This window comes from Trachypithecus francoisi, unplaced genomic scaffold (assembly GCF_009764315.1).
Source record: "Trachypithecus francoisi isolate TF-2019V2 unplaced genomic scaffold, Tfra_2.0 Lachesis_group16, whole genome shotgun sequence".
Classification (NCBI taxonomy): Eukaryota; Metazoa; Chordata; class Mammalia; order Primates; family Cercopithecidae; genus Trachypithecus; species Trachypithecus francoisi.
The window spans coordinates 62,548,801-62,572,278 of record NW_022681461.1 but is presented as its reverse complement, the minus strand read 5'-3'; the positions used below and the strand labels follow the sequence as shown (position 1 = coordinate 62,572,278).

The window sequence follows — 23,478 nt, the reverse complement described above, 5'->3', positions numbered from 1 at the left end:
AGATAGTGTATCTATGCAGAAGAGCAAATACAGTGTGAAGCAATGCAAGCATGTAGGGAAATTTGGTTGTTGATATATCTGGCTTCTGTCTGGCTTCATGGTTAACTATGTTAAGAAAGAACTGCCAAACTGCCAGTGTGTTTCTTTACAATATTTCTTATTTTACTTTCATCAGGACAAAGAACTTTATGAGCAGTGTTAATTAGCCAAATTTCTCCAATATTCTATCTGGTTTTAAGAGAATATTATTTAAACCTTTTAAATTTTATATTTTCTCTGTAGATACAGATAGACACACAAAGAAATAGGAAATAAGGCCAGGCGCGGTGGCTCAAGCCTGTAATCCCAGCACTTTGGGAGGCCGAGACGGGCGGATCACGAGGTCAGGAGATCGAGACCATCATGGCTAACACGGTGAAACCCCGTCTCTACTAAAAAAATACAAAAAACTAGCCGGGCGAGGTGGCGGGCGCCTGTAGTCCCGGCTACTCGGGAGGCTGAGGCAGGAGAATGGCGTAAACTCGGGAGGCGGAGCTTGCAGTGAGCCGAGATCCGGTCACTGCACTCCAGCCTGGGCACAGAGCGAGACTCCGTCTCAAAAAAAAAAAAAAAAAAGAAATAGGAAATAAGCTATATATGACTTACACCATCTATGATACGCTGATATGCTTGGACTTTCTGATTTGTCCTGGATTTTCCTCCTCCTTCTTTCTTTCTTTTTTTTTTTTTCCCAGTCATTTAACTTTAGGACAAAAAATTTACCATTATAAGATGCTTTGTCATACAAAATTATTTTCTTTATAACCTTCCTTACCAAAAATACATCTTCATACTCATAACTTTCTCCACATCTCTCTCCTCTACTTCTTTTCTACATTGTTTCATAAGTAACTTTTCAATTCCATAATTTGAATTATTAATAGACTTTAGATGACTTCTGAGTTAGATAAAATTATTTTTTTGAATAAAAACACATTGTCTTTTGCACATTTCGTATATAGAATTACATATGAACTAGAATTCTTATCCTTAGTAACAACCTTAAATTTCAGTAAAAACCTAGGAAGCAAGAAATCTTGAGCTGCCTAGTAGATATTAGTATTTTATAGATGAGAACCATCCCACAATTTTTAGAAACATGTTCCCCACATCATAACCTTTTCTTGATTGGAACTGACTGAAACATCCAATGATTATATTTCTGATTATGCCAAAATTCATCTACAGCACTTGACCATTTACATTTTATTTACTTTTAGCAGTTTATCTAGATTATTTCTGTATCATTTCCTTGTTGACCATTTTATAACCTGTGAATGTCAGGTGTTCACCTAAATAAGGACCTTAAAAATAACTGCATGGGCATTGTTATTTATCAATAACTCAGATGATTCAGCTGTTTTCATTAAACTAACTATTAAATTAGTCATAAAGAATTCATACAAATATTCACTGGGTTTATAGCTTTATAACCTTCTGTCAAACTCTGATACCTCACATTATCTAGCTGAGACAAATATAAAACCAAGACAAAAATATATGCTGACAATTCTGAAGACATTTCTATTTTTATTTTATCAAAAATTTAAAAGACAGCTTGTTTAATAAAGATTTACTTAAGTCATGTGAACTTGAAAAACACTTTGGACTTAATTTATGAGCACTCTTTTATTTATAAGCCAATTTGGTAGGTATAGTGTATAACATAGTTAATGTACATCTAGATAAACACATCTAAACATGTATACACATACAAAGATCCAATAGCTTTTACCTTGGAACTCTAGCCATGAGATAGCAATACAAACTCACCAGTCTACAACCAAGTCCCCATATGGCTAAACTTTGTTTGCTCCAATTGGTAATCCAGTGAAGGCTGTGAACCACAATTTTGGGTAAAGCAGTTTCCATGGCAGTTCGATTTTTAGAAGCTAGATTCCAAAGAACCCTGGGGCCAAACAGCACTACAGAAGAACGTCATGTGGCAACTACTCACCAGGCCCAACCCTGCTTAAAACAGCGGCATAAAATACATGGGAAATTTGGCTAATACCCAGAATACATGGGACTCCACCTGGCTTTCCCATTCAACAGCCAACTCCAGATTCCAAAGAATATTGGGGCAAACAGTAGTGCAAAAGAATATTTGTTTATTGAATTCTAATTTCCTATTACTAAATTGACACACACACACACACACACACAATCACCAAAACACAATCCAAACTGCTGTAGCAATAGACAAGCCCTAACAGTGTCCAAACTGAAATAGTCGAGGTGCGTTTCTCTCTCAATTGGGCTTTATTAACCTGCAAACAGAAATTTCTTAGGAGTTTTCCAAATTGAAAGGAGCTGATCCTGCTGTCTGGTACCCAAAAAAGACACTAACTTTGCCAGACACAAACGCAGCAATTACAAACATGCTCCCTAGAGTATCATACTGAAAGAGTCAGGGTGCTTCCCTTTCTTAGTCAGCTGGGCTTGTTTAACCTGCAAATGGAAGCTCCTTTTAAAATTTCCCAAATTGAGAGGAGCACATCTTGCTGTCTGGGCCAACAAAGGACACTCACTTATCCAGATGCCAGTGTCACATTTCAAATGTTGTTCTTCCTAGCAATCAGGAACTCAGCTGGGGCTGGCAGCAGCGGGGCCAGAGAAACCAAAACTCACTTCCAGCCAAAATTGGGTGGGCAGTTGCTTAGGAGGGCTTCTGAGACTCCTGGACCACAGCAACCCAGCCACAAAAATCTGTTACTGAAGCACCAGGGGTTTGGCCTAGGTCCTCCTGCTAGCCACACAGAAAGCCAAACAAGGAGACAATGAGTATTGCCAGGGAAGAAGGCTTTAATTGGGAGCTGCAGCCAAGAATATGAGAGATTAGTCTCAGATCCACATCCCTGACCCACTAAAATTAGGGGTTTATGTAGCAGGGAAGAAATGTAATTGTGTAGGAAAACAGGCACTCAGGAAGCAATCATGATGAATGAGGGGCGTGGCCTCTCATTGTCTGGATGTGATAATCTGGTGAATTTCAGTTTGATACTTTTTGAGAGGCCTGGTGGTCTTTCTCCTGAGAAATGATCTCAGATAAAACTAGTATAAGCTTCAAGCTTAAAGACCAGAAGGGTCAATTTCCGTTTATCTGGAATAAATGTCTATGGGACTGTAGTCAGTTTCAAGATTGCTTTTTGGAGGGTGAGTAGAAAGAGCCTGGGATGGAATCCTGTGCAAGCCCTCATTTAAGAGATGAGCAGAGGAGGAAAAGAGACTGGGAAAGAGGGCCACATAATGTGGGCAAGGAGACATCACGAAAACCAAGGGAGAATGATGTGGTGGATAACATGGCTGAATGATGCTGAGAACCCAAGCTCTGTCAGAACTAAAAAGCTTGCCCTTTACTTTGGCATTATTGACTTCTGGGGCCACCCACAGGACTAGTTTCTGTGGAGTAGGGATGAAGGTACAGGTATAAGATGGTTGGGAAACTAACTGCAAGAGTAGACTGAGGAATAAATAGAGGGCAAGGAAGTGGAGAAGATAAATGTAGGCAGTTCTTTTGAAAATACGATTCACAAATTAAAAATTACAAGGGAGGTAGTGCTTAATAGTATCTTCACACAAATCTAGTCTATACAATTTGGTTACAATGTGGGTTCCAAGAAAGGAGAGAGAAGACAGAAGCAAATATAAATGGAAAAAATAGAAAAGTTCACGTGTCTAAGAAAGAAACAGCACTTTGTATGTGAGTTTAATGAGAAGGGAATACACTAGGATTTTCATATTTCTGAGATGAAGAAATAATCATGTAAGCATTCAGGAAAAACAAATAAGGTTTTTTGGTTTTTTTGTTTGTTTGTTTTTGTTTTGAGATGGAGTCCCGCTCTGTCACCCAGGCTGGAGTGCAGTGGTGTGATCTCGGCTCACTGCAGCATCCACCTCCCGGGTTCAAGTGAGATGGGATTTCACCATGTTTGTCAGACTGTTCTCGAACTCCTGGCCTTGTGATCCGCCTCGGCCTCTCAAAGTGCTGGGATTACAGGCGTGAGCCACCACACTTGGCCACAAATAAGATTACTCAGGTTTCCTCTAATGAAATCAACATCAAATTGGTCTCTGACTTCTCTGCAACTCTAATGTAACTAAAGAGTAACACTGTATACAGAATTTAAAAGGTAAAACAAAGTTGCCCCTATTTTATATTTAGCCAGGTATTTATATATGTAAGCAAGAAGAAAACATTATTATATATGTGGGGTCTCATATATATTTCTTACAGAAATTACTGGAAATGTGATTCCAAACAATGAGAACTGAAAAAAAATAGCTTAAAAAAAGGAATTCTTGTAAGGCAAGGATTGGTCGTGAATGTTGAAACTAGGCATGTAGAGTTGATTTTAAATAACTTTATAAATTTGTCCACAAAAGTAAGTGCAATAGTCAAGCATTTTAAAAAATTATACTTTAAGTTCTGGGACACATGTGCAGAACATGCAGTTTTGTTACATAGGTATAAATGTGCCATGGTGGTTTGCTGCACCCATCAACCCATCATCTCCATTAGGTATTTCTTCTAATGCTATCCCTCCCCTGTCACCTCACCCCCCGACAGGCCCCAGTGTGTGATGTTCCCCTCACTGTGTCTATGTGTTCTTACTGTTCAACTCCCACTTACGAGTAAGAACATACGGTGTTTGGTTTTCTGTTCCTGTGTTAGTTTGCTGAGAATGATGGTTTCCAGCTTCATCCATGTCCCTGCAAAGGACATGAACTCATTGTTTTTTATGGCTGCATAGTATCCGTGGTATATATGTGCCACATTTGCTTTATCCAGTTTATCACTGATGGGCATTTGGGTTGGTTCCAAGTCTTTGCTATTGTAAACAATGCCACAAGACACATACATTTGCATGTGTTTTTATAGGAGGATGATTTACAGTCTTTTGGTATATACCCAGTAATGGGATTGCTGGGTCAAAGGTTATTTCTGGTTCTAGATCCTTGAGGAATCATCACACTGTCTTCCACAATGGTTGAACTAATTTATACTCCCACCCACAGTGTAAAAACTTTCCTGTTTCTCCACATCCTCTCCAGCATCTGTTGTTTCCTAACTTTTTAATGATCGCCATTCTAACTGGCATGAGATGGTATCTCATTGTGGTTTTGATTTGCATTTCTCTAATGACCAGTGATGATGAGCATTTTTTCATGTGTTTTTTGGCAGTATAAATGTCTTCATTTGAGAAGTGTCTGTTCATATCCTTCACCCACTTTTTGATGGGGTTGTTTCTTTAAAATTTGTTTAAGTTCCTTATAGATTCTGGATATTAGCCCTTTGTCAGATGGATAGATTGCAAAAATTTTCTCCCATTCTATAGGTTTCCTGTTCACTCTGATGGTAGTTTCTTTAGCTGTGCAGAAACTTTTTAGTTTAATTAGATTCCATTTGTCAATTTTCACTTTTGTTGCCATTGCTTTTGGTGTTTTAGTCATGAAGTCTTTGCTCGTGCCTATGTCCTGAATGGTATTGCCTAGGTTTTCTTCTAGGGATTTTATGATTTTAGGTCTTACATTTAAGTGTTTAATCCATCTTGAGTTAATTTTTGTATAAGGTGTAAGGAAGTGGTCCAGTTTCAGTTTTCTGCATATGGCTAGTCAGTTTTCCCAACAACATTTATTAAATAGGGAATCCTTTCCCCATTGCTTGTTTTTGTCAGGGTTGTCAAAGACCATATGGTTGTAGATGTGTGGCATTATTTCTGATGCCTGTTCTGTTCCATTGGTCTATATATCTGATAATCTGTTTTGGTACCAGTACCATGCTCTTTTGATTACTGTAGCCTTGCAGTATAGTTTGAAGTCAGCTACCGTGATGCCTTCAGCTTTGTTCTTTTTTGCTTAGGATTGTCTTGGCTATGTGAGTTCTTTTTTGGTTCCATATGAAATTTAAAGTAGTTTTTTCCAATTTTGTGAAGAAAGTGGTAGCTTGATGTGGATACCATTGAATCTATAAATTACCTTGGGCAGTATGGCCATTTTCACAATATTGATTCTTCCTATTCATAAGCATGGAATGTTCTTCCATTTGTTTGTGTCCTCTTTTATTTTGTTGAGCAGTGGTTTGTAGTTCTTGAAGACGTCCTTTATGTCCCTTGTAAGTTGGATTCCTAGGTATTTTATTCTCTTTGTAGTAATTGTGAATGGGAGTTCACTCATGATTTGGCTTTGTGTTTGTTCTTGGTGCATAGGAATGCTTGTGATTTTTGCATATTGATTTTGCATCCTGAGACTTCGCTGAAGTTGCTTATCAGCTTAAGGAGATTTTGGGCTGAGACTATGGGATTTTCTAAATATACCATCATGTCATCTGCAAACAGAGACAATTTGACTTCCTCTTCTCCTAACTGAATACACTTTCTTTCTTTCTCTTGCCTAATTGCTCTGGCCAGAACTTCTAACAGTATGTTGAATAGGAGTGAGGAGAGAGGGCATCCTTGTCCTGTGCCAGTTTGCAAAGGAAATGCTTCCAAGTTTTGCCCATTCACTATGATATTGGCTGTGGGGTTGTCATAAATAGCTCTTTATTATTTTGAGGTATGTTCCATCAATACCTAGTTTATTGAGAGTTTTTAGCATGAAGGGCTGTTGAATTTTGTCAAAGGTATTTTCTGCATCTATTGAGATAATCATATGATTTTTGTCATTAGTTCTGTTTATGTGATGGATTACATTTATCGATTTGTGTATGTTGAACCAGCCTTGCATCCCAGGGATGAAGCAGACTTGATTATGGTGAATAAGCTTTTTGATGTCCTGCTGGATTCAGTTTTCCAGTATTTTATTGAGGATTTTTGCTTTCATGTTCATCAGGGATATTGGCTTGAGATTTTCTTTTTTTGTTCTGTCTCTTCCAGGTTTTGGTATCAGGATGATGCTGGCTTCATAAAATGAGTTAGGGAGGAGTCCCTCTTTTTCTATTGTTGGGAATAGTTTCAGAAGGAATGGTATAAGCTCCTCTTTTTACCTCTGGTAGAGTTCAGCTGTGAATCCATCTGGTCTTGGGCTTTTTTTTTTGGTTGGTAGGCTGTTACTGCCTCAATTTCAGAACTTGTTATTAGTCTATTCAGGGATTTGACTTCTTCCTGGTTTAGTCTTGGGAGGGTGTGTGTATCTAGGAATTTATCCATTTCTTCTAGATTTTCTAGTGTATTTGAGTAGATGTGTTTATAGTATTCTGTGATGGTAGTTTGTATTTCTGTGGGATCACTGGTGATATCCCCTTTATTATTTTCATTGTGTCTATTTGAGCCTTCTCTCTTTTCTTCTATATTAGACTGGCTTGTGGTCTATTTTGTTAATCTTTTCAAAACACCAGCTCCTGGATTCATTGATTTTTTTTTTTGAAGGGTTTTTTGTGTCTCTATCTCCTTCAGTTCTGCTCTGATCTTAGTTATTTCTTGTCTTTTGCTAGCTTTTGAGTTTGTTTGCTCTTGCTTCTCTAGTTCTTTTAATTGTGATGTTACAATGTCAATTTTAGATCTTTCCCACTTTCTCCTGTGGTCATTTAGTGCTATAAATTTCCATCTACACACTCCTTTTTTTTTTTTTCTATTTATTTATTTTATTATACTTTAAGTTCTAGGGTACATGTGCATGATGTTTATATCATGTATAACTCCCCAATGCAATCCCTCCCTCCTCCCCCCTCCCCATGATAGGCCCCAGTGTGTGATGTTCCCCTTCCCGAGTCCAAGTGATCTCATTGTTCAGTTCCCACCTATGAGTGAGAACATGCGGTGCTTGGTTTTCTCTTCTTGTGATAGTTTGCTAAGAATGATGGTTTCCAGCTGCATCCATGTCCCTACAAAGGACGCAAACTCATCCTTTTTGATGGCTGCATAGTATTCCATGGTGTATATGTGCCACATTTTCTTAATCCAGTCTGTCACAGATGGACATTTGGGTTGATTCCAAGTCTTTGCTATTGTGAATAGTGCCGCAATAAACATACGTGTGCATGTGTCTTTGTAGTAATTTATAATCCTTTGGGTATATACCCAGTAGTGGGATGGCTGGGTCATATGGTACATCTAGTTCTAGATCCTTGAGGAATCGCCATACTGTTTTCCATAATGGTTGAACTAGTTTACAATCCCACCAACAGTGTAAAAGTGTTCCTATTTCTCCACATCCTCTCCAACACCTGTTGTTTCCTGACTTCTTAATGATTGCCATTCTAACTGGTGTGAGATGGTATCTCATTGTGGTTTTGATTTGCATTTCTCTGATGGCCAGTGATGATGAGCATTTTTTCATGTGTCTGTTGGCTGTATGGATGTGTTCTTTTGAGAAATGTCTGTTCATATCCTTTCCCCACTTTTTGATGGGGTTGTTTGTTTTTTTCTTGTATATTTGTTTGAGTTCTTTGTAGATTCTGGATATTAGCCCTTTGTCAGATGAGTAGGTTGCAAAAATTTTCTCCCATTCTGTAGGTTGCCTGTTCACTCTGATGGTAGTTTCTTTAGCTGTGCAAAAGCTCTTTAATTTAATGAGATCCCATGTGTCAATTTTTGCTTTTGCTGCCGTTGCTTTTGGTGTGTTAGACATGAAGTCCTTGCCCATGCCTATGTCCTGAATGGTACTACCTAGATTTTCTTCTAGGGTTTTTATGGTATTAGGTCTAACATTTAAGTCTCTAATCCATCTTGAATTAATTTTCGTATAAGGGGTAAGGAAAGGATCCAGTTTCAGCTTTCTACTTATGGCTAGCCAATTTTCCCAGCACCATTTATTAAATAGGAATCCTTTCCCCATTTCTTGTTTCTCTCAGGTTTGTCAAAGATCAGATGGCTGTAGATGTGTGGTATTATTTCTGGGGACTCTGTTCTGTTCCATTGGTCTATATCTCTGTTGTGGTACCAGTACCATGCTGTTTTGGTTACTGTAGCCTTGTAGTATAGTTTGAAGTCAGGTAGCGTGATGCCTCCAGCTTTGTCCTTTTGACTTAGGATTGTCTTGGCAATGCGGGCTCTTTTTTGGTTCCATATGAACTTTAAAGCCGTTTTTTCCAATTCTGTGAAGAAAGTCATTGGTAGCTTGATGGGGATGGCATTGAATCTATAAATCACCTTGGGCAGTATGGCCATTTTCACGATATTGATTCTTCCTATCCATGAGCATGGTATGTTCTTCCATTTGTTTGTGTCCTCTTTGATTTCACTGAGCAGTGGTTTGTAGTTCTCCTTGAAGAGGTCCTTTACATCCCTTGTAAGCTGGATTCCTAGGTATTTTATTCTCTTTGAAGCAATTGTGAATGGAAGTTCATTCCTGATTTGGCTCTCTGCTTGTCTGTTACTGGTGTATAAGAATGCTTGTGATTTTTGCACATTAATTTTGTATCCTGAGACTTTGCTGAAGTTGCTTATCAGCTTAAGGAGATTTTGGGCTGAGACAATGGGGTTTTCTAAATATACAATCATGTCATCTGCAAACAGGGACAATTTGACTTCTTCTTTTCCTAACTGGATACCCTTGATTTCTTTCTCTTGCCTGATTGCCCTAGCCAGAACTTCCAACACTATGTTGAATAGGAGTGGTGAGAGAGGGCATCCCTGTCTTGTGCCAGTTTTCAAAGGGAATTTTTCCAGTTTTTGCCCATTCAGTATGATATTAGCTGTGGGTTTGTCATAAATAGCTCTTATGATTTTGAGGTACGTTCCATCAGTACCGAATTTATTGAGCGTTTTTAGCATAAAGGGCTGTTGAATTTTGTCAAAAGCCTTTTCTGCATCTATTGAGATAATCATGTGGTTCTTGTCTTTGGTTCTGTTTATATGCTGGATTACGTTTATTGATTTGCGAATGTTGAACCAGCCTTGCACACTCCTTTAACTGTGTCACAGAGATTCTGGTACGTTGTGTCTTTGTTCTCATTGGTTTCAAAGAACTTATTTATTTCTGCCTTATTTCGTTATTTACCCAGTAGTCATTCAGGAGCAGGTTGTTCAGTTTCCATGTAGTTGTGCAGATTTGAGTGAGTTTCTTAATCCTTAGTTCTAATTAGATTGCACTGTGTTCTGGCAGACTGTTATGATTTCCACTCTTTTGCGTTTGCTGTGGAGTGTTTTATTTCCTATTATGTGGTCAATTTTAGAATAAATATGATGTGGTGCTGAGAAGAACGTATGTTCTGTTGATCTGGGGTGGAGAGTTCTGTAGATGTCTATTGGGTCAGCTTTGTCCAGAGTTGAGTTCAAGTCCTGAATATTCTTGTTAATTTTCTGTTTTGTTGATCTATTATTGACAGTGGGGTGTTAAAGTCTCCCACTATTATTGTGTGGGGGTCTATGTCTCTTTGTTAGGTCTGTAAGAACTTGCTTTATGAATCTGGGTATTCCTGTATTGGGTGCATATATATTTAGGATAGTTAGCTCTTCTTGTTGCATTGATCCTTTACCATTATATAATGCCCTTCTTTGTCTTTTTTGATCTTTGTTGGTTTTTTTTTTTTTTTTTTTTTTTTTTTTTTTTTTTTTTGAGACGGAGTCTCGCTGTTTCGCCCAGGCTGGAGTGCAGTGGCGCGATCTCGGCTCACTGCAAGCTCCGCCTCCCAGGTTCCCGCCATTCTCCCGCCTCGGCCTCCGAGTAGCTGGGACTACAGGCGCCCGCCACCGCGCCCGGCTAGTTTTTTTTTTTTGTATTTTTAGTAGAGACGGGGTTTCACCGTGTTAGCCAGGATGGTCTCGATCTCCTGACCTCGTGATCCACCCGCCTCGGCCTCCCAAAGTGCTGGGATTACAGGCTTCAGCCACCGTGCCCGGCCGATCTTTGTTGGTTTAAAGTCTGTTTTTATCAGAGACTGGGATTGCAACCCCTGCTTTTTTTTTTTTTTTCTTTCCATTTGCTTGGTAAATCTTCCTCCATCCCTTTATTTTGAGCCTATGTGTATCTTTGCATGTGAGATGGGTCCCCTGAATACAGCACACCAGTAGATCTTGACTCCATCCAATTTGCCAGCCTGTGTCTTTTAATTGGGGCATTTAGCTCATTTACACTTAAGGTTAATATTGTTATGTATGAATTTGATCCTGTCATTATGATACTAACTGGTTATTTTGCCCATTAGTTGGTGCATTTTCTTCATAGCATTGATGGTCTTTATGATTGGTATGTTTTTGCAGTGGCTGGTACTGATTTTCCTTTCCATATTTAGTGCTTCCTTCAGCGGCTCTTGTAAGGCAGGCCTAGTGGAGACAAAATCTCTCAGCATTTGCTTGTCTCTAAAGGATTTTATTTCTTCACTTATGAATCTTAGTTTGGCTGGATATGAAATTTGGGTTGAAAAATCTTTTCTTTAAGAATGTTGAATACTGGCCCCCACTCTCTTCTGGCTTGTAGGGTTTCTGCAGAGAGATCTGTTAGTCTGATGGGCTTCCCTTTGTGAGTAACTCAACCTTTCTCTCTGGCTGCGCCTAACATTTTTTCTTCCATTTCAACCTTGGTGAATCTGACGATTATGTCTTGTGTCTTGTGGTTGCTCTTCTTGAGGAGTATCTTTGTGGTGTTCTCTGTATTTCCTGAATTTGAATGTTGGCATGTATTGCTAGGTTGGGGATGTTCTCCTAGATAACATCCTGATGAGGGTTTTCTAACTTGGTTTCATTCTCCCCGTGATTTTCAGGTACACCAATCAAACATAGATTTGGTCTTTTCACATAGTCCCGTATTTCTTGGAAGCTTTGTTCATTCCTTTTCATTCTTTTTTTCTCTAATTTTGTCTTCACGCTTTATTTCATTAAATTGATCTTTGATCTCCAATATCCTTTCTTCTGCTTGATTGATTCAGCTATTGATAGTTGTGTATGCTTCACAAAGTTCTTGTGCTGTTTTTCGGTTCCATCAGGTCATTTAGGTTCTTCTCTAAATTGGTTATTCTAGTTATCACTCCTCTAACCTTTTTTCAAGGTTTGTGGCTTCCTTGCATTGGGTTAGAACATGCTCCTTTAGCTCAGAGGAGTTATTATCCACCTTCTGAAGCCTACTTCTGTCAATTTGTCAAAGTCATTCTCTGTCCACTTTTGTTCCCTTGCTGGTGAGGAGTTGTGATCCTTCGGAGGAGAAGAGGGGTTCTGGTTTTTTGAATTTTCTGCCTTTTTGTGCTGGCTTTTCCTCATCTTCATGGATTTATCTACCTTTGGTCTTTGATTTTGGTGACCTTCAGATGGGTTATTTGTGTGGATGTCCTTTTTGTTGATATTGATGCTATTCCTTTCTGTTTGTTAGTTTTCCTTCTAATAGGCCCCTCAGCTGCAGGTCTGATGAAGTTTGCTGGATGTCCACTCCAGACCCTGTTTGCCTGGGTATCACAAGCAGTGGCTGCAGAACAGCAAAGATTTCGGCCTGTTTCTTCCTTTGGAAGCTTCATCCCAGAGGGGCACATGCCAGAAGCCAGCTGGAGCCTTCCTGTATGAGGTGTCTGTTGTCCCTGGTAGGAGGTGTCTCCCTGCCAAGAGGCATGGGTGTCAGGGACCCACTTGAGGAGGCAGTCTGTCCATTAGCAGAGCTCAAGCACTGTGCTGGGAGATCCCATGCTCTCTTCAGAGCCAGCAGGCAGCAACATTTAAGTCTGCCGAAGCTGTGCCCACAGCCACCCCTTTCCCCAGGTGCCCTGTCCCAGGAAGATGGGAGTTTTATCTATAAGCCCCTGACTGGGGCTGCTGCCTTTTTTTCAGAGATGCCCTGCCCAGAGTGAAGAATCTAGTGAGGCAGTCTGGGTACAGTGGCTTTGCCAAGCTGCAGTAGGCTCCACCCAGTTCGAACTTCTAGGTGGCTTTGTTTACACTATGAGGAGAATACAGCCTACTGAAGCCTCAGTAATTGTGGATGCCCCTCCCGCAACCAAGCTTGAGTGTCCCAGGTTGACTTCAGACTGCTGTGCTGGCAGCGAGAATTTCAAGCCAGTGGGTTTTAGCTTGCTGGGCTCTGCAGGGTTGAGATGTGCTGAGCTAGACCACTTGGCTCCCTGGCTTCAGCCCGCTTTCCAGGAGACTGAATGGTTCTGTCTTGGTGGCATTACAGGTACCACTGGGGTATGAAAAAACACTCCTGCAGCTAGTTCAGTGGCTGCCCAAATGGCCACCCAGTTTTGTGCTTGAAACGCAGAGCCCTGGTGGTGTAGGCACCAGAGAGAATCTCCTGGTCTGCGGGTTGCGAAGACCGTGGAGAAAAGCATAGTATCTGGGCCAGGGTGCACCATTCCTCATGGCACAGTCCTTCATGGCTTCCCTTGGCTAAGGGAGGGAGTTCCCAGACCCCTTGTGCTTCCTGGGTGAGGTGACACCCTACCCTGCTTCGGCTCGCCGTCTGTGGGCTGCACCCACTCTCTAACCAGTCCCAGTGAGGTGAACCGGGTACCTCTGTTGGAAATGCAGCAATCACCCGCCTTCTGTGTTGATCTCTCTGTGAGTTGCAGACCGGAGCTGCTCCTTTTTGGCCATCTTGCCCTGGTTCCTTGTCAAGCATTTTTTAAGAGAGGATTTTCATATAGTAAAAAAAAAAAAAAAAAAAAATTTAAATAATTTGGTTTAAAATTTTAGATTGAGTCTGTAAGGAGCTAGGGAAAATTATGATAAATAAGAGTTAAATCCCTTGCCTCAAAATGGGGAGACTTAAAATATTACCATTTTCCACTTGCTTCTGTAGTTTTAAAAAGCTATATGAATGGTTACAGATAATGATACAATTTAAATGATGTTATATATGTTTTGTTGTTCTTGAAGGAGATAAAGGGAAATATAAACAAGATAACGCAAGGAAAACTAGTTATATCAGCTATGGCCATGTAATTAGGTCAAACATCTTTTAAATAGGTATAAATGAGTCAGAAAGCCGAATCCAGGTTTTGGTCATCTGCCAGAGACCGTGTAAAGACTAATAACATAAAAAATGAAAACGGGGGCCAGGCTTGGTGGCTCATGCCTGTAATTCCAGCACTTTGGGAGCCTCAGGTGGAAGGATTGCTTGAGCCCCAAAAATTGAGCCTATGGTGAGCTGTGATCATGCTGCTGTACTTCTGCCTGGGCAATGGAGCAAGACCCTGTCTAAAAATAATAAATAAATAAAAAAGAGATAAAGAAGGGACAAAAATATATTAAATAAATGCATACAAAAAGAAAGCAAGAATTATCCTTAAATCGCACTAGTGGAAGGTATTAAGATAAAATGATAAAGGTATTAAGATATCACAGTGAAGAATTGTTACACATAAATCTTTATTAAATATTAGAAAACATCAAGAAATATGGGAATTATATCTTTATTAGTACTGCTAAGTCAGATAAATGATAAGGTATAAATGATCTGTTTAATAAGGTTAATTTAATGTCTGTTTTCCATTTTGTATCACATAAAGAATATATCCTTCTCCAATTCTTAAAAAGCTTTGCCAAAGTGATCCTATATGAGTTACAGATAAATATTTAATAAATTCTTAAAGCATAACTTTTATGAGTTTTATTTTCAAGTTTGTAGGCTCTGTGACTCTGGGCAAATGCCTTAACTCTTGTATGCCTCAGTTTCCTCATTTGTAAAATCAGAATAACAACTACGTTTGGGTGTTTTGGAAATTAAACTGCATGGCATTAAATTACGGTTAGCTATTATTCTATATCCCAGAAATTAATCATAGATTTAAAAAAGTATCAAATAATTTCAAAATAACATTCTTTTGAGTAACTCCTAGCAGGATGAGAAAATCTAAACAAGTATAGCTACTTTCAAAAGTAAGCATGGCAATCAGCCAACACATTATATATTTTAAGGTGTAATACGCTTTTAATCAGAATTTATAACCTAAATGGATTTATTGGTATTTCAAAAGAACAAAAACTTATGAATTAATTAATTTGACAGAAGTAATTGCAAAAAGAACAGTCAGTTAACTCCAAAGACAGCAAACTGGCTAAAATAAATAACAAAAACAAAATTCCCCCAAATTACCGGAACTAACAGAGTTCATTCAGTCTTGTTGCAATAGATACGTAAAATAAAAATGGAGGCCATGCATTTTTATCTACTGGAAAACAAGTGAGATTATACTAGAAAAACAGTATTTTCATATACTGGAAAAACGAGCCAGATTATATAACATTTACCTAAATGCATAAAAGATTCTTACAAATCCAATTTAGAAAAAATATGAATGACCCCTCAAAACTAGCTGTGAGACATGAACAGGAAATTTATTCAGAAAAAAAAAAAAAAGACATTGGCCAAAGGTGGAAGAAATCCCACAAGAAATCATTAAAAACAGTGAAGTTGGTTTGTTTGGTCTGTTTTTTTCTCTCAGTTTTGCAAAAGTTATGAAGATTGAGCAAATTCAGTGCTATGTAGGGAAATATCATTCATACACTATGGATGGAGAGTAAGTTTGGAAGGTAGTTGGGGAAAATGTATTAACATTCATTCATTCCTTCATTGATTCATTCTTTCATTTATGGATTGATTGATTGATTGAGACAGAATCTCACTCTGTCTCCTCTGCTGGAGTACGGTGGCGCAATCTCAGCTCACTGCAATCTCCACCTCCCAGGTTTAAGTGATTCTTCTACCTCAGCCTCCTGAGTAGCTGGGATTACAGGTGCAAGCCACCATGCCTGGCTAATTTTTCTATTTTTAGTAGAGATGGGGGTTTCACCATGTTGGCTAGGCTGGTCTTGAACTCCTGACCTCAAGTGATCCACCTGCCTTGGCCTCCCAAAGTGCGGGATTACAGGCATGAGCCACCGCGCCTGGCCTCGACATTTAAAAGCATATACCATTAAACTGAGGAATTATACTTCTGAGAACTTATTCTAGGGAAAAGTTGGTAAAGCAGGTAAAGACATAGATGTGTCTGTACTAAACACATTTTAGTTACGTATTAATAAGGAATACATTAAATTATACTACATTTATGTGACATAAAACTGTGCAGCCACGCCGGGCGCGGTGGCTCAAGCCTGTAATCCCAGCACTTTGGGAGGCCGAGACGGGCGGATCACGAGGTCAGGAGATCAAGACCATCCTGGCTAACATGGCGAAACCCCGTCTCTACTAAAAAATACAAAAAAAAAAAAAAAAAAAAAACTAGCCGGGCGAGGTGGCAGGCGCCTATAGTCCCAGCTACTTGGGAGGCTGAGGCAGGAGAATGGCGTGAACCCGGGAGGCAGAGCTTGCAGTGAGCTGAGATCCACCCACTGCACTCCAGCCTGGGCGACAGAGCGAGACTCCGTCTCAAAAAAAAAAAAAAAACAAAAAAACTATGCACCCACTAAAAGTTGATGTAGGTACATATTTATTAACAGGAAACAACATCTGTAATCCATTGAGTAGAAAAGAGCAGATTTGTTAAATCTTATTTATTTAAAACTATATATTTATATACATAATCAGATACGTAGAAGGATGGTTTCTAGAGGATGTTACATGTGATCGAAGATAGTCATACATTTAACAAAAATATGCTGAAATGATATGAAGAAAACTATGAAGTCCCTGAGGAGAAATTAGGCTCTGATTTGATTGAGGAAGAGACAGCCTACATTTCTGCATGGGGCTATAGGTTTGTAAACATGTCAGTTCTCCCCATGCTGATTTATAGAGGGCAATCACAATAAATATAACAGAAAGTAAGTTAAAAGAAAAAGCACGCTGAAGAATTTCTTAATTTTTAATGTGAGTATATATTAATGCAGTACAATTTAATGTATTCCTTATTAATAGATAACTAAAATGTGTTTAGTACAGACACATCTATGTCTTTACCTGGTTTACCAACTTTTTCCTGGAATAAGTTCTCAGAAGTATAATGTGAAAGGTACCCTTGAGGTCTTCTTTTGATTCCTTCTGCAGAGGCAACCATTGTTATGAAGTTGATTTACATTTTTCTTATTTATGCCTTTTTACTTTATAATGTGCATCTCTGTCCACATACCTTTTGGGTTCAACTCCTTTTTCTATTTTCTATTAGAGTGATAAAGTTTTTCTCTCTTCCCTATTTTTTTCTAGGCTGCTTTGGAAGCTCTAGATTCTATTGGTTAACTTTAATTGTGACACATATATCTATTATATATAATAGATATATAATATAATATATAATTATATAAAAATATATATGTTATATAACTATATATTATATTATATAACACATATTATATATCATATACTATATATGATACATAGTATATATTATAAATATATATAATTTATTATATAATATATGTAATTATATATAATATATATTAAAAATTATAAATTATAAATTTAATTTATATTTATATAAAATAATAAATTTATTATAAATAAAAATAAATAATTTTAGTTTATATAAAAATATAAATTTAATTATATCTAATTATACAAATATATAATTATTAATATAAATGTTTATATATTTATATATAATTTATAATTTATATATTATATGTTATAGCATATAAATTGTAATAAATTATACATTTAATAATTTAATAAATATATAAAATATATATATATATCACATATTGTATGGTATATATGACATATCATCTATAATATATCAGTATTACATATATATATCATATATAATTATATACTATATATATTTTATATATTTATTAAATGTATTAAATGTATAATACATATATATGTTTTTGAGACGGTCTTGTTCTGTTGCCCAGGCTGGAGTGCAGTGGTGGGATTTTAGCTTTTAGCTCACTGCAGCCTCCGCCTCTGGGATTCAAGTGATTCTCCTGCCTCAGCCTCCTGAGTAGCTGGGATTACAGGCACCAGCCACCATGCCCGGCTAATTTTTTATTTTTAAGTAGCGACAGGGTTTCACCATGTTGGCCAGGCTGGTCTTGAACTTCTGGCCTCAAGTGATCCACCCACCTCAGCCTCCCAAAGTGCTAGGATTACAAGCGTGAGCCACTGTGCCTGGCCGTAACAAGTATATTTTATCAGTGAAGATTTGGTCAGGGATCAGAGACACTAATGAGTGTTATGGCTGGATATAAAACTTTTGATTCATATATTTTGCCGTCCGTGGAAAGCAAAGGGAGCTTATCAACACTCTTCCCATGCCCACATCTAGCATCTCATTTACTATAACCCTCTCTGCAATCAGATATTGTGATTACTGACACTAGTTACATCGTGGAAAAGGAGCACTGAAGCCATGTTTCTCCTAGAGAACTTGCATGGTTCCCTGGAAGCTGCAGGACTTTTCTTACTCACAGGTTGTCCAGGATGTTTCAAGGCAGACCTAGGTGTGTGTGTGTGTGTGTGTGTGTGTGTTTGAGATGGAGTCTTGCTCTATTGCCCAGGCTGGAGTGCAGTGGGACGATCTCAGCTCATGGCAACCTCTGTCTCCTGGGTTCAAGTGATTCTCCTGCCTCAGCCTCCCGAGTAGCTGGAATTATACGCACTAACCACCACGCCTGGCTAATTTTTGTATTTTCAGTAGAGATGGGGTTTCACCATGCTGGCTGGTCTCGAACTCCTGACCTCAAGTGATCCACCCACCTCAGCCTCCCAAAGTGCTGGGATTAGAGGTGCGAGCCACTACGCCCAGCCTCAGGTTTTTTATATTTTGGAGTCAAAGGCCAAGCGTGATTCTGGAGAGGCACCAGGTGGGCAGTATTCTGAGTATCCATTCCTTTGGTAGCACTTTCTGGACACATGCATGAGCCAGGTACTGTGCTGATGATTACAAGACAAATGTTCCAAGTCACAGTCTCAGGTAGAAGACAGGCCCACATTTACTACGTACTATGCAGTGTAAGTGCTTTAGTCAGTAGTCAGTAAAGAGCTTTAGTCAGTAAAGAGACTGAGAAAGCAGAGAAGGGATCAAGAAATTCTACCTTGAGAAGCTGAGGTTGGCATCACAGTGGGCCCTGGGACAGCAAAGGCCATGGGAAATACTGTTAAAGAAGAGGTTTTGTCTGCATTGTCGATGCTTTTGAGAAAATTGTCACTACTCTGTAGCAGCAGATATTGGGGCCAGGTAGTGGGATGGGCCTGACCACAGGCAAAGTAAATGTGAACTGCCCAGGATACTGCAAGACAGTTTATCTGGGAAGGCGGTAGCTGTGGCTGGGATAAATTTGCGTCTCCACGTGGAATATCTGTAATGGCTGGTAGCATATCGAAAGGAAGCTCAAGCAGCAGGGAGGCCTGGGAACAAAAGTACAGCTGTAAGGACTGGGCTTAGGAACAGAATGAACTGACTCAATGGAATACGGTAGGATTGTGGGTCCAGGGAAGCTGGGATAGGTGACAAGATAGGTTGCTGTTATGGGTTGAATTGTGTCCCCCCGACCCAAAAGATATGTTCAAATCCTAATTCCCAGTACTTCAGAATGTGATTTATTTGGAGATTGTGTCTTTACAGAGGTAATTGGTTACGATGATGTCATACTAGAGTAGGGCAGGCCCCTAGTTCAATCTGACTGGTGTCCCTCTAAGAAAACAGCCATGTGAAGTCATAGAGACGAGAATCCTGTGTGAAAACATAGGCAGAGACTGGAGTGATATGGCCACAAGCCAGAGAAACAGAAGGCACAGTTGGAGGGAGCATTGTCACAAGCCAAGCAATGCCAGAGGCTACCAGAAACTAGAAGGGCAAGGAATGCATTCTCCCTTAGAGCCTTCAGAGGAAGCATGACTCTGCTGACACCGTGATTCACAATTCTGGCCTCCAAGAACAGAGAGAATAAGCTTCTATTGTTTAAACCACCTGGTTTGTCCTAATTTGTTATTGCAGCCACAGGAAAGTCATACAGAAGGCTAACATGAAAAAGATGATAAGAAGTATTGGCAAGGATGTGTGGAAATTGGAATCCTCTTAGATTACTGGTGGGAATGTAAGATGGTGCAGCTCCTTTGGAAAATGGCTTGACAATTCCCTACAACGTTAAAAATGGAGTTACCATAAGAACTAGAAATCTCACACCTATGTGTATACTCAAGAGAAATGAATATATACATCTTCACATAAAATAGCTCATGAATGTTCATAGCATGTCTATTTGTAATAGGCAAAATGTGGACACAACTCAAATGGCCACTGAGGAGTGGATAAACAAAATGTGGTGTATCCATACACTGGGATATTATCTGGCAATAAAAAGGAATGAATAATAACATGCTACAACATGGTTAAACCTTAAAAACATTATGCAAAGTAAGACAGGCCAGACACAGACTATGTATTGCATGATTCCGTTAATATGCAATGTGTAAAATAGGCAAATCCATGGAGACTCAATTTGATTAGTGTTTGCCCGGGGCTAAGGAGAGGGAAAGTAGGGAATGACTGCTAATGGATATAGGTTTTCTTTTTATAGTAATGAAAATCTACTAAAATTAGATAGTACTAATGGATTCACTGTTCCAAAAACCACTGAATTTTATTTTTTGAAAGGGTTGATTTTATTGTTGTCAAGACAGAGACCTTGGCAGAGATGCTTTTAAGTAGAGCAAGATTATAAGGCATTCCTTCTTCTCTTCCTTCATTCATTAAACATACCTTTCTTTGTTTATTGTCTATTACGTGCTAGGTCTTCTTCTAATCTATGAGAATATAGTGGTTCACCAGCCTGACAACTTGCTTATTACTCCCTTGGAATTTGCATTCCATCAACAATTGAAAAAACCCCAGAAAATTATCAAGTATTAGGTCATACCAAGGTAGCATTTTTGTTACTACTCCTCAGGTATGAAATTAGTGTACAAAGTTAGAATGACCACCAGCAGTTGGTAGATAGTTTTCTCCCAAAAAGACCATGAAAGTATCCCTTCCTTACTTCCTTCTCCTTTGCTTGTCCTATTTCAAGACAAGTTTTCAGTCTGTTTCCCAGGCTGGAGTGCAGTGATGCCATCATAGCTTACTGGAACCTTGAACTCCTTGGTTCAAGTGATCCCCCCACCTCAGCCTCCAAAGTAGCTGAGACTACAGGTGTGAGCCACCACACCCAACTAATTAAAAAAAAATTTCTTTTCTAGAGGCTGGGTGCTGTGGCTTACACCTCTAATCCCAGTACTTTGAGAGGCTGAGACAGGAGGATAGTTTGAGGCCATCATGACTTCTCCCTTTTTGCGGGGAGATTTTTTTACACATCTTCAAGAAACTCCTTTTCTAGAATGTGTGCTCAGACCTCCACACCAAACTGGAAGTTTCCAGAGAGGATGGGAAGAGTGGCTTGGTGAAGAATGGGCATAGTCAGCCTGGGCAGAGGTTTTGCTGCTTCTCTAAAGATTCTTCCAATGCTGCGACTTGTTACAGTTCCTGTCGCTATTTGGGAAGGTCTTGTGTTCCTTCTCTGGTTTTTCTTCTAATGATGAATAGTTCTGCAATTTGATGAGTCATTTTTGCTTCTGTTTGTAGAAGAGGTGCAGTATATTCAGGCTGAGAAAAACAACAAGGGCCCAGTGGAGGCTGCCACACTTTTTCTCAAGTTCCTGTTGGAGCTCCAGGAGGAAGGCTGGTTCCGTGGCTTTTTGGATGCCCTAGACCATGCAGGTTAGTTCATTCTTTTTAATCACAAATCACAAATCTTTTAAATCACAAATCACAAAACCTTGCTGCCTGACAATACTGTAAAAGTGAAAAGCTATTAATTTTGAAGTATCCACTTAGAGTTCATGCCTCTTAGTCTGAGGCAATGTAAAGACTGTGTTTAGGCAGATGACATAATTGTTTACCTGAAACATCCAGCAAAAGAATCTGCAGAGAGATTATTGTCACTAATGGAAGAGTTTTGCAAGATTATTTGGATATAAAACTAATATACAAAAATTAGTTGCATTTCTGCCCAATGGAAGCAAACAAAAAATGTAATCCAAAATGAAGTATTTCTAATAATAACAATTGTAATATATTTAGGAATAAATCTAACAAAAGATGTATAAGGTCTGAATGGAGAAAATGATAAAAATGTTATTGAAAGATATTAAAGAAGTCCTAAATGGAAAAACATACCCATCACATAGAGAAGGAGGCTTGAGATCATAAAAAATGTCACTTCTCGCTACAACGATCTGTATATTCAATATAATTCTAATAAAAATCCTACATACTTTTTCAAAGAGTGTGGCAAGTTGATTCTACAATGTATATGGAAGAATTATGACCCAACAGTAGTCAAGACACCCCTAAAGAAGACAAGTTTAGTAGATTGGGGCTTTTCTTTCTACCTGTAGGCATTTGTTAGAAAGCTACAGGCATTAAGACAGTGAAATGTTGGTTCTGGCACTGACAAACTGACCATTGAAACCCTTTAATTAGGCCCATGTCTTTATGGAAACCTGATATTATTAGACATCACTGAGAAAGGAGGATTACTGGGAAAGGAGGAGCTATTAAAAAATAGCATTGATAAACAGAATAATATTAAAAACCAAACAAACTCAAGCTGGACATGGTGGCATGCACCTGTAGTCCCAGCTACTCAGGAGACTGAGGCAGGAGGACTGCCCGAGTCCAGAAGTTTGAGGCTGCAGTGAGCTATGATGCAGTGAGCTGCTGCACTCCAGCCTGGGCAACATAGGGAGACCCCTGCATTTAAAAAACAAACCCTGGGCCAGGTGTAGTGGCTCATGCCTGTAATCCCAGCACTTTGGGAGGATGAGGCAGGCAGATTACCTGAGGTCAGGAGTTTGAGACCAGCCTAGCCAACTCGGCAAAACCCTGTCTCTACTAAAAATACAAAAATTAGCTGGGCGTGGTGGTGGGCACCTATAATCCCAGCTACTCTGGAGGCTGAAGCAGGAGAATTGCTTGAACCCAGGAGGCAGAGGTTGCAGTGAGCTGAGATTGCATCATTGCACTCCAGCTTGGGCAATGAGTGAAACTCCTTCTCAAATTAAAATAAATAAATAAATAAACCCTGTATTTAAAAAACAAACCCTAACTTTCATGCCCATGTGGATACAAATACATAAATAAATTTGTATTCCTTACATCAAGTTTATCAAAAACACTATAAAGAAAGTGGAAAAAAAAATCACAAACTCTGGGAGAAGATATTTTCAAAATATATAATCACTAAAGGATTAGTATCTAGAATATATTAAAAAGGTCTTAAAATCAATTGGAAAAAGAAAACATACCTAGAGCAAAAAATTTGGACAAACATTTCAATGAATACAAGGAATGAAAAGTGAATAAATGTATGAAAAGATTCTCAGTCCAATTAGGAATTTGGGAATTGTAGATTAGGAACACAGTGAGATAACATTTTGTAACTACCAGAGAGCAAAACTTAAGTCCAACAGTGCTAAGGTTAAAGAAGATATTTAATGGAAATCTTTTTTTTTTTTTTGAGACAGAGTCTTGCTCTGTTGCCCAGGCTGGAGTGCAGTGGCACGATCTCGGCTCACTGCAACCTCCGCCTCCCAGGTTCAAGCTATTTTCATGTCTCAGCCTCCTGAGCAGCTGGGATTACAAGTGCCCACCACCAT

The 23,478-nt window shown here is 38.9% G+C and overlaps 1 protein-coding gene across 1 annotated transcript in view; it reads left to right on the top strand.

Annotated features, from left to right (window-relative positions):
* DDX58 (DExD/H-box helicase 58) overlaps window positions 1-23,478 on the top strand; it is a 75,304-nt gene that overhangs the window by 7,691 nt on the left and 44,135 nt on the right. Inside the window, exon 2 of the mRNA XM_033237540.1 lies at window positions 21,404-21,538. Within this exon, the coding sequence (XP_033093431.1) occupies window positions 21,404-21,538 (135 nt within the window). The remainder of the gene's footprint in view (window positions 1-21,403; window positions 21,539-23,478) is intronic.